The sequence below is a fragment of the Daphnia pulicaria genome, chromosome 4, assembly GCF_021234035.1.
Source record: "Daphnia pulicaria isolate SC F1-1A chromosome 4, SC_F0-13Bv2, whole genome shotgun sequence".
Lineage (NCBI taxonomy): Eukaryota > Metazoa > Arthropoda > Branchiopoda > Diplostraca > Daphniidae > Daphnia > Daphnia pulicaria.
In genome coordinates, this window is record NC_060916.1 from 113,796 (window position 1) to 125,346 (window position 11,551).

Genomic DNA, 11,551 nt, shown 5'->3' on the forward strand with positions numbered 1-11,551 from the left:
GAGAGAGAGAGCACTCGAACAACAATCTTATTTTGGAGTAATCAAGCCAGGAAATAATTTCGAAGGAAAAATGTGCGCAAGTTGACAGTAGTAAAGTTTTTCCTTTTGTGTTTGTAAAAATTTTAGGCGTTTGTTTACGATGAGGACAAAAATGAATCCAATTCAAGAGTTAAATTTGCTTTTTTTTTCTTTCTCAACGTATTGCGTTTAAAATAAATTAACAACATCACGAGTGTGTGTGTTTGTTTTGTGTTAAGGCTCTTTCATTATTTTAATATGTGCACACAACAAAGATTTTTAAAAAAAAGGCGATTTTCCAGGAGTTCCTTTGCAAAGAGAAAATTGTTAATGCTGAAATTGTTAATTTTTGTGTGTGCAGTTGATTCGCCAAGGCACTTTTTAATTTGAAAAAAAGTTTTTAAAGAGAGCATCGATGTTGCGACAAGACACAATAGGTTTTCAACGTAGGCGTAGGGGAGTAGAGAGCGAAAAAATTTGCAAAGTGGAGAAGGGGGAAAAAAATAATAATTCAAAACACCACACACATCAATGATGATTTTTCACCAAAATATACAGAGTAGTTTTTTTTTAAAGATATTTGCGCTGGCATAAAGAGGGAAAACAATTTGGGTGGTTCGCCATTTTGTCTTTTCTTCCAAGCTTTTTTTTCTCAGTGTTTCAAATGTTTCCCTAATCAGGGAGAAGAATGTGGCTCTGTTTCAAAATTTGTGCAAGTGCAATTGTAAGGGGGGTAATATTAACTTGTGCGGCATCCAAGGGAAGGGGAAAATATTTCCATCACTCTTTCACTTTCTGGTTTTTTTTTTGAAAGTCAAAGAGAATATTTAGAGAAAAATAGAGAGAACCGAATAATAATAATAATAATAATTAATTTTAAATGATTTTGTACCTAGCAGACTGACAATTTTGGTAGGGAGGTTTTTGTTTGTAGATAGTAATTAAGAAGGGTAGGACATTGGGAGAGGGGGGATTTCATTGATAAGTAATAATAAGCGATGACGGCTACACGAATTTTTCGAGACCCTTTTCCTTCTTTTTGCTTGTTCGTTTTTTTTCTTTTATCGCCATTTTTCTTTTGTTAAAAAAAAACGTTATTGGGAAAAATTAGGAGGTGATATAAAGTAGAGTAACCAATTATTGTAAACGAATAAATATTAGAGGGTGGGTAGGATTGGAAAAAAAAGCATATTACAAATATAATTGGCCGTTAATCATCGCGCGTAATTTGGGGTAGAGGGGTAGGGTTGGTTTGTGTAAAAGCGGAGCCAACTGAAATCGAAGCTCGCCTTTTAAATTGTTAGGTTGTTATATGTGTGCACGATAGGTTTGTTTTTTTGCTGTTTTGAATTTTTACTTGCGGTTGGTGCGTTCAGACTTCATCGGGTGCCATGTCTTCGGCGGCGATGGTCTTGGCCACGTTGGCGTTGGTGTCGTGAGTGACGTGGTTGTTTTCGTGCTGACCGCCGCCCGTAGTGGCGGACTGTTGCGGGTTGTTGGCGGTGGTGGCGGGCGGCGAGTCGGCAACCAGCGAAGTGTTGGCCGATCCCGTCGAATTGTTCAAATCGGCGCTGGGAGATGAAGCGGCGCGGGCCTCCAGTGCACGGATTCGCTTCTCGTGCTTGACTAACAGGGACTTTAGACGCCGGATCTCGTCCATGAGCTCTTCAACCACCTTTGTCTGCAACCACACACGAAAAAAAAAAGTTAATTTCCAGACAAATTTTGCGGAAATAATAAAAACGACATACGGGGACTCCTGAACTGGGTGGAGAGGCAGGTGCTTGAGGATTCGCACTGTCAGGGCTATCAGCAATAGCCGACTGGGATCCCGAAGGACTCCTCGGCGGCATTTTGCTTAACACGTTGTGCTTCTTTTGGACCTGCCCAAGTGAAAGAGAGGAGAATATTAAAACCACGAAACCAAAAAAAAAAAAATAATTAAAGCTAAATGTTAACCTTTAAATCCTGTTTATTAGTCGACAATTGACTACCAGATCTCATGGAGACAAGGATCGGGTTGTCATCTTTGCCGGCGAACCATTCTTCAGCCGACAGCGCGGGCACGTCTCCAGGAGTGTCGGGGTATAAATCTTCTTGGAAGAGCTCCGATTTCCTCGGTACAGTCATCGAGACGACTTGGCACAGGCCGGAATTGTTGAGTCGGAAGAAGCGGGTAATTTCACACGAGGTCACGTCCACACCGCGTTTGGGCATCATACCGATACCGCGCTGCGGATCGGGTGTCTGAAATGTATTGATGTAGTGCACGAATGGAGGCTCTGGAGTGATTTCGAAGTATCGAATCACGGAATCACCCTGTTGGGAAAAAGAAAAATGATTAGAATATCGACAAAACTTGGATAGAAAATCGTCTCTTTCGATGTAATATACCTTGCCGCAGAGGTAAACCATGTTGGTGTCGGCATCGTAAAGGGGAAACATGACACCGTTCGACGTGTCCAACTCAACCATGACGATGGGATCGTTCAAATGACCGGGTGCTCGCAATGAATACTGCCTCTCGGACATCTTGGAGAAGCCTGTCGTAAAGACCAATCCATTTCGCAGGTAAATTGCACGTGTAGCTTTCGATCCTTCGTGACAAATCGCCTCCTGTAGACAAGAATTTCACATAAAAATCCACCCGACATTCTGTGTTCGGTTCATTAAGTCACCTCGTCAACATTCCCATTCCTTGGATCGATGATGCGAATCTTCTTATCCTTGCAAGTGGTGAGCAATTTGGAGCCTTCCCAGTTCCAACAAGCCGAATAGACCAAATCGGGATGACTGTCAATCACAACTGTCGGTTCGCCAGTGCCCACGTTCCATATGACTACCAAATTATCTGAACCTGTTTATGAGCAGACGGCAGATAAAAAGATAAAAGTCAAGAAAACGTCAGTCAAGAACGGAATGTAGACAAAAACAATGGCGGTGGTGAATTAAAAAGAATCGTGTTGACAGAAAACATGTCACGTACCCGCAGTGAGAAGGACGTTTTGAGCGGTTGGATGCCATAGAACCAAGCCAACTCTTCTCTGATGATATAGCAACTCCACAACTGGGTCCGTGAGCGTTCTGCAATTGAAAACAAAAATAGAATTTAAGAAAATTGATGTGTAAAGATTAGCGAATTAATGTGTTTATGTTACCTTGATAATCCATGGTCGGGTACTTGCCATACCTTGACGACACAATCTTCACTGCCGGAAGCGATCACGTTGTCGTTGTGCGGACACCAGGCAATGTCTAACACAGGACCTTTGTGGCCGCCAACTAGTGGATGATCTGGATTGATTCTCCCCACCTACAATGATAGAACCATGTAAACAATCAGACATATGGAAATAACAAATTTTAATAAAAAAAAAGAAATGAACGAATTGTTTTTCTCAGCTGTGAAAAGCAACGGGAGTCAAGGAATATGTGCATGGTTGAGGGCGCAAGGGAAAAAATCTATTTCGGGGAGAAGGCAGGGAATAATCAGCACCCGCTGCGCGTGTAAAAAAGCGACTCTCATATGTTAAGGCTAATGACTCAGTGGCTATTTCTGGACATTATGATGAACCCTTTTATCATAAAAATTCAACACCGTCTGAGACTGAAGAAACCTAGTCTACAGCAGTTTTGAATCCACACACATTATCGAGGTAAAAGTCTTGACCCTATATGGTGTGATTTGCTGAAGTGGACAGAAGTGATGATGAATGATGTGAGAGGAGATCTACACTGTACCTTGGCCAACGGTAGAACAATGAACGCCCCACCACCTGCAGATTCCACAATAATGGCCAGGAATTTTGGGTTGACAGCACAGAACGTGGAATCCCAAGAAGATTTCGACACCCTGATGTTGTCATAGCACTGGTCTCTTTTCAAGCCCTGCCCGTAGACATGCCTAAACTTGGAAACACGAACAGCACGAAAAGACATCCTGAAATGCAGACAAAGAATGGAAACGTCATTAATCTGTTCAACCAAACAACAAATCAGCGTGTAAACTGTCTAAACTGCAATCAAAATGGGAGGGGATGAATAGATAATGGGAAAAATACTTATTGGGCTCAACTGCAGCAATCAACGACACAAACAGGAGTGTCAGTCAATGGTCTAATGACAGAGTCACACTTATTTGATACAGGGGAGTTGACTACAAAATGTTAACCACAGCAGAGACCACAAACACCGAGATACGACTCTCGGATGCCAGGAGTCCGTTTGAATTTTAATTGTACAGGGTGTGGGTGAGAGAGAGGTGTGGGAAACGTGAATATAAACGCACTGTGTAAGGAGAGGAGACGGAGAGTAACGTACCTGTAAGAAAGTGCAAGGATTTCGAGTCAACAGAAATTCGGCGGGCAGAGTTGAAACCAAAGAAGTGGAAGGAAAGAAAAAGGGGGAGAGAGAAGGAAAAAAAGGAGGAATATAAAGCAATAACTTGGATATAAACTTGGGAAAAAAAAGCCGAATGTCAATTGATTGAAATTCGGTGTGGGCGATTCGATACAAAACTGCTGGGCGATCCCAGCGCTCTCTGGCGAGAAAAATAACTTAACTTTTGAGTCGCCTAGCCTTTTAAGGTAGGGAAAATTTTCCCCTCCCACTTTTGGCTCCACTCGCCGCTTGTGCACGTAACTGCTGCTCTTCGCTCACTCACTCAAAATGCCAGTTGTCATTTTCTTGTGCAACTGCCGTACACAATTTCGGGATCATTTAGACGGTAATCTAATACTACGAGATTGCGCAAAGCTTGTTAACAATCATTTGCTTTTACAAAAAAATAAAAATCAGGTGGCCTTGAGATACATCTATCGGCTATCAAATGAAGCTTAGAATTTCCGATATATCCCCCCCAACCAACAAACGCCAAAGAGACCCGCGTGCGTGATATAGCTCCAGACCTGCGTGAGTCATTCATTTTTTTTTTTCTTTTTCGCCTCCCACCCCATTCCCTTTCTTTGTGCTGTGTGTACGTGCTTGTCAACCGCGTCATCCGTTCGACGGCGAACGGATAGGCTTCCCCACATACGTCCGGAGTTTACGTGTTTGTTACATATCTACGCTATTTTCGAACGCCCGTATATATACACCACCACATCTGCAGCCCCCACTTCGTCCCGCTATTTTGTTTTTTCTTTCTTTCTTTCGGCTAGAGCCCAGGCGTATCGAATCTATGCTGCAGCTGTGATAAACTAACGCAGGGAAAATAGCCCAACGGAGGAAAAAACAAAACAACCGATATTTTTTAACTCGCTTTTTTGGAGGGCGAAAATTGAGACTGCAGACATTTTCAAAATTGAAAAAAGAGTGGAAATAAATTAACGAACTTTTGAAATTCGATCCGGGTAAACGTGTTGCCATATTTCAAATCAGTGGTTAATTATATACGGTATAATAATAAATTAAGTTTGTTATTTCATTTGAGAAAAATGTGGAATTCGAGATTTGAAAATACAAATTTGAGAATTTCAGACGGTTAAATCTGTGTTTCTGAAAACTGACACCAGGATCGCTAGAACATGTTTATGTATCCAGTTGTCCGGCCTTGATATTAATTTTCCATGTTCAATAGAACACGCCTTCTTGTAAAAACAAACATTGATCAACAAGTCATCACCTCCGACTTCCCAAGTACAAAAACACTTTCGTTTTAGCTCAAATTCACATGAATTTTGATTTCATGTTTATTTAGTTTAGTTCTATCCTTTAAATCAATTTGATAAACTGTTGTCGTGTGAGTAAGTGAAATCGTAGGAAAAGAAATGGTTGGTTACTATTTACTGCGTCTTAAATCCATTGAAACCAGTTTGAAGGCCATTGTTCAAAAAATTCGTTTCACGAACGGTTCTGTTGAGCGGATTCGTAATGTGAGTCGAGTGCAATGTCGGACGATTTCCGGCGTCTCTTCAACCTCGACGTCGGTCGATAAAAACATAGTCTATTCTCGTCACCAGGATTTCGATTACCGTAGTCAAACAGTAATCCAGCGCATCTTCGAAAAGGCTTCTTTATGGCCGAATCTTACGGCTATGGTTAGCTCTTCGTTTAAATGTTTAAAGAAAACCACAAAAACATTTTGGATGATTTTATTTATTTCAGGAATGCGGATTGACTGGCCGCAAATACACGTACGGCCAATTAATTCAATTGATTCGTCGTTTCGGCAGTTCACTGACTCGGATGGGATTTAAGAAAGGTGAAGTGTTTGGAATTATTCTTCCGAATCTTCCGGAATTTCCTATTGTTTTACTCGGAGCGGCCGGTATCGGAATGCCAGTGACTACCGTGAATCCTACCTACACTGTCGAAGAAATTGCGCGCCAATTTCAACTTTCTGGTGCTACTGCCGTCGTGACTACTCCGCAATTGGCGGAAACCCTTCGCCAAGTGGCTCAACTGTGTCCGGAAATTCGTCGTCTCATCGTTATTGGAAATCCGGAAGAAGGATTCGCTTCCCTTGAAGACATGCTTCAAGATTCCGGTGATCTTTTCGACGAAAATATTGACGTATGAAATATTGAATTTTGTTCAAAGTAAATTAAATGGAAAGTAACATTTCATTTTACAGATTATTCCATCCGAAGACATATTTGTGCTTCCATTTTCAAGGTACTAGCGTAATTCAATTTTTAAAAACACAAATTCGATTAATTGATCAATGGTTTTAATTAGCGGGACCACTGGTCCTCCTAAAGGTGTTATGCTTACCCATTCCAATGTGTGTGCCAACACTACTCAAATTGGGCATCCAGGAACAATGAAGATTGCCTACTGTCCAGCGACATCCAGTAATGAGATTATTTCAAACTCGTTTGCAAATATTCCGGTTCAAATTTCCGTTGAATTTTGATTAACAGATGATTCATCAGACTCGCAAGAAGTCATTATTTGCGTACTCCCGTTCTTCCACATGTATGGGATCCTTCCCGTTATGTTGTCTGGTTTAGATCACGGAGCCAAACTGGTGACTTTACCTCGTTTCGAAAGCTCTTCTTACCTCAACTCTTTGCATCAACATAGGGTAAGCATCGAATTGAAATCTTGAATCGACTTTCTTGTTATTCAATTCAAATTCTGTAAAGCCATCGACGCTACATCTTGCACCTCCACTAGTTTCGTTCCTCGGACTTCGCCCTGATTTAAAACTTGAAGCCTTTCATCGATTGCATACGGTCGTTGTTGGCGCCGCTCCATTAGGACCAGCTGCAGCCACTAGGTTTATCGAGCGTATTAGGAAACCGGATTTGTTAATGCAAGAAGGTAAGTTGCTCATACGTTTCTTAGCCAAAAGGAGTGGCACCTATAGTTAATTTCTAGGGTAAGATTAATGCCGAATTTGGTTTTAGGCTATGGAATGACCGAAACGTCATGTGTTTGCCATTTGACTCCAATAGAAAATGGTCTAATTGGTTCAATTGGAGAGCCGCTATCTCGAACCCAAGTTAAAGTTGTTGATGTCGATACCGGTCTATCTCTCGGACCTGGTCAACATGGAGAGGTATGTATAAAGGGACCGCAAGTGATGAAAGGTTACTACAAGAATGAAAAAGCCACAAAAGAAACTATCGACAGCGATGGATGGCTTCACACTGGAGACATGGTCTATTATAACGAACAAAACCAGTTCTTCATTGTTGATCGATTGAAAGAGCTCATCAAAGTGAAGGGACTTCAGGTACTTTCACCTTATATCACCTGTGATTTTGTCAAGCAAGTAAATAATGGACTGAAAATAAATTCTAGGTAGCCCCATCGGAATTGGAAGATATTTTACGACGTATTCCTGGTATTTTCGACGTTGCAGTTATCGGTGTCCCCGATGACATTGCTGGCGAACTTCCTCGAGCTTATGTTGTTAAAAAGGAAGGTATCTCGTTAACTGAGAAAGATATAATTGAATTTGTCGATGCAAAAGTGTCCCATCATAAAAGGTTGAAGGGCGGAGTTATCTTTCTTGATGTGATTCCCAAAACTGCCACAGGTAAAATACTTCGCCGTGAATTGAAGAGCTTGTTATAATTATAAACTTAAAATCATGCTAAATGTCAGACCATTTTAAACGTTAAAAATTCTCGTAGAAAAATGTTTTTGAAATAGCAATTTATTTTTGACAAAATTATTTTTTGTACACGTGCTGAATAGTTTTCGGATGATAAGAATTAAAATCATCTTTTGTATGCACTAAACGAATCGTATTTCAAACAAGTAGCCATTTCCGGCTGCTCGCAGTAACTATTTCCAAATTCCAACACTAGGTTCTCTGGAATACGATAGTTGTTAGACCGTATCTGTCCTGCAATCTGACTCTGTTATCTTTCTTCGTCCGCAATACTCAAGTTGTTTGAATTTGAAAGATGAAGGGGAAATTAACCCGAATTTATCCTAATGCTGATGAATTTTCAATAACACAGACAATCTAAACATCAAAATGGCAATTGAGAAATTATTGTATTTATTCGTGATTTGATTCATTCCAAACAACGTACACTTTTTGTCAAAACAAAACAAATATTTAAATAACAACAGAGAAATTATCATTCGAATTCCAACAGATGTTTTTAAGTGAATTGTTTTCTAGGAGGTAGAAACACAAAATCTCGAACTGGCAACTCGTGATGGATTTCGATACCGACCCTGTGGCATGGCTGGCAGTGCGTAGCGTGGTAGTAGAGAGGCATAGTCAGTGGGTATTGAGACGTGCTGCCTACGGGATACCACTGTGTTTATTATAGCTTTTTTCTCGTCAGTTCGACTTCTACAGCTTCAAAAAACAACGTCATACCAACCCAGGTTCTTAATTTAGCTTTTAAGCTATATTCCTTGATACCTTATTGGTATACAACTATAGCAAGTTGCAACTGTTTATGCTTGTTTATCAGTTTACCATGCTGTATTTCTGGCAAATTTCGAAATAGTATAAATTCATCTTATTATGGTTGTTCTAGCCATTAATTCGCTACATTTTCACTGGAAATTGTAGGCAAAGCAATGGCGGGTCTCAGCATTCAACGTCTCAAATCGTTGGAAACTGGTGTGAAGGCAATTCAAGCCATCCGTTCCAAGACTGCTAGTCGAACTGCTGTACAGCTTCTTAAGCCGAGTGTCCAGATTCGGGCAGTGTCTTGTGCAACATCGGTCGGTAACTCGTCGATCGATAAGAACATCGTGTATTCTCGTCACCAGGATTTCGATCTCCGCACTCAAACAGTTGTGCAGCGCTTTATTGAACGAGCTTCCTTGTGGCCGAATCTCACAGCTACGGTAAGTTTATCGTTTATTTCAGTGCTTAAATGTTGTTGCGTGAGTTTCATTGAATTTAAAATTACAGGAATGTGGTTTGACTGGTCGCAAATACACGTATGGCCAATTAATCGTTTTGATCCGCCGTTTCGGCAGTGCTCTAGTTCGAATGGGTTTTAAGAAAGGTGAAGTATTCGGAATGCTTCTTCCCAATCTTCCGGAATTTCCAATTGTTTTACTCGGAGCGGCCGGTATCGGAATGCCCGTTACCACCGTGAATCCTATTTACACTGTCGAAGAAATTGCGCGCCAAATGCAACTTTCTGGCGCCACTGTCGTTGTGACTATTCCGCAATTGGCGGGAACTCTTCGCCAAGTGGCTCAACAGTGTCCAGAAATACGCCGCCTAATCATTATAGGACAACCTGAAGAAGGATTTGCTACTTTTGGAGAAATGTTGCAAGATTCCGGTGATCTTTACGACGAAAATATAAACGTATGAAATTGAAATTCATTTTGCATAATTAATTAAAATTTAATAAACAATTGCGTTTCAGGTTAATCCAACAGAAGACATATTTGCGCTCCCTTATTCAAGGTAACTTCATTTGCAATTTAATTTCTCTAATATTTAATTATAAACAAAATTATTTCTACCTGTTAGCGGAACAACTGGTCTTCCCAAGGGTGTTATGCTCACCGATGCTAATATCACCGCTAACATACAACAACTTTTGCATCCAACAGCAATGAAACTTACTTCTCCACCACCGACCAGTAAAAATTAACTTAACTTGATATAGTTTTCTCTCAATTTAAATTTTTTTCTTCTTTTACATCAGGTAACGCAACCGACGAGCTTCAAGAGGTTTACGTTGTCATTCTTCCGTTTTTCCACATGTATGGAATGGTTGGCGTTATGCTGACTGGTTTGGATCTAGGAGCGAAAATGGTTATTCTTCCTCGGTTTGAAGGAGAGTCTTACGTCAATTCTCTACATCAACATCATGTAAAATCAAATTACACCCAACAAATTTTCAAGTGTTAACTCTGTATTATGTAAACTTCTGGCAGCCGTCAACACTTCATCTTGTGCCTCCACTTGTGGCGTTTCTGGGACTTCGACCTGATTTGAAACTGGAAGCCTTCCAGCGATTGCATACGGTCGCCATTGGCGCCGCTCCGTTGGGCACAGCTGTTGCCACCAGATTCGTCGAGCGTTTAGGAAGGGCTGATCTCTTGATGCAAGAAGGTAATTAGATATTATAGTGACTTTGACGTAAATTCTAACTTGGTTCCTTTTGCAAATTAGGTTTCGGAATGACTGAAACAACTTCTGCTTGTCATTTAAGCCCAGTGAAGAATAATCAAATCGGTTCGTTTGGTGAGCCGTTACCGCAGACCCATGTTAAGGTTATTGATGTCGATACCGGTGAATCGCTTGGACCTGGACAACCCGGAGAAATGTGTGTACAAGGCCCACAAATGATGAAAGGATATTATAAAAACGAAAAAGCTACCAAAGAAACATATGACAGTGAAGGATGGCTCCACACTGGAGATATGGTTTACTACAATGAACAAAACCAGTTTTTTATTGTCGATCGCTTGAAAGAGCTTATCAAAGTGAAGGGACTTCAGGTATGCGTCATATTATAATGAAATTGGGTGAATCTCGATAGTAATTAATTAAACTAATTTTTTTTTTAATGATCAAGGTATCACCTTCAGAGTTGGAAGATGTTTTACGCCGCATTCCTGGCGTTTTGGATGTTGCAGTGATCGGTGTTCCAGATGATATTGCTGGCGAACTTCCTCGAGCTTATGTTGTTAAAAAGGAAGGCACCCCGTTGTCCAAGGAAGATATTATGGAATTTGTTGACGCAAAAGTTTCTCATCATAAAAGGTTGAAGGGTGGAGTTGTCTTCATCGACTCTATTCCCAAAACAAACACTGGCAAAATTCTCCGCCGTGAACTAAAAAAAATGCTATAATTTTACAGAGTTCTGAATTTTATGAAAAACTAAAGTTTTAAAATTAAAGGCTGGTAAGGTAACGGGTATTTTTTCTCATGCTGTAATTGCGAGTAGTTGTGAAACGAATTTTAATTGGAATCTCATGTCTTTCGCTTTCTAACGTTGGCATTTAAAAAAATGAATAAATCACATCACAATACACATAATACACATATTCAGAACCAAGTTTAAACTGTGCAATTGAGTTTCTTTTTTAGACACTAGGATCGCTACCGTATATGTCGGTGGCGCTTCAAGGGCCTTGATATGTT

At 40.6% G+C, this 11,551-nt stretch overlaps 2 protein-coding genes across 3 annotated transcripts; one reads left to right on the forward strand and one right to left on the reverse strand.

Annotated features, from left to right (window-relative positions):
- Positions 1 to 302: 302 nt before the first annotated feature.
- On the reverse strand, positions 303 to 4,562 carry LOC124336169 (coronin-6-like). Of its 2 annotated transcripts, none has more exons than XM_046789867.1 (9): positions 4,339 to 4,562; positions 3,760 to 3,958; positions 3,177 to 3,331; positions 3,005 to 3,102; positions 2,697 to 2,875; positions 2,413 to 2,634; positions 1,978 to 2,337; positions 1,770 to 1,901; positions 303 to 1,699 (listed from the first exon to the last, which is right to left on the reverse strand). In XM_046789867.1, the coding sequence occupies exons 2-9, from the start codon at positions 3,955 to 3,957 to the stop codon at positions 1,391 to 1,393; spliced, it is 1,653 nt and encodes a 550-aa protein (XP_046645823.1). In that variant the 5' UTR covers position 3,958; positions 4,339 to 4,562; the 3' UTR covers positions 303 to 1,390. The 2 variants fall into 2 exon arrangements, with proteins under 2 accessions (XP_046645823.1, XP_046645824.1); XM_046789868.1 differs by lacking the exon at positions 4,339 to 4,562 and adding an exon at positions 4,080 to 4,312.
- Positions 4,563 to 5,608: 1,046 nt separating this feature from the next.
- LOC124336040 lies at positions 5,609 to 11,466 on the forward strand. The gene is made up of 17 exons (XM_046789623.1): positions 5,609 to 5,655; positions 5,722 to 6,056; positions 6,124 to 6,531; positions 6,593 to 6,633; positions 6,697 to 6,812; positions 6,882 to 7,045; positions 7,107 to 7,284; positions 7,371 to 7,699; positions 7,768 to 8,005; positions 9,005 to 9,285; positions 9,353 to 9,760; positions 9,822 to 9,862; positions 9,929 to 10,041; positions 10,107 to 10,273; positions 10,339 to 10,516; positions 10,577 to 10,905; positions 10,983 to 11,466. Exons 2-17 carry the CDS (start codon positions 5,787 to 5,789, stop codon positions 11,256 to 11,258), a joined length of 3,537 nt encoding a protein of 1,178 aa, XP_046645579.1. The 5' UTR covers positions 5,609 to 5,655; positions 5,722 to 5,786; the 3' UTR covers positions 11,259 to 11,466.
- The last annotated feature ends 85 nt before the right edge of the window (positions 11,467 to 11,551 follow it).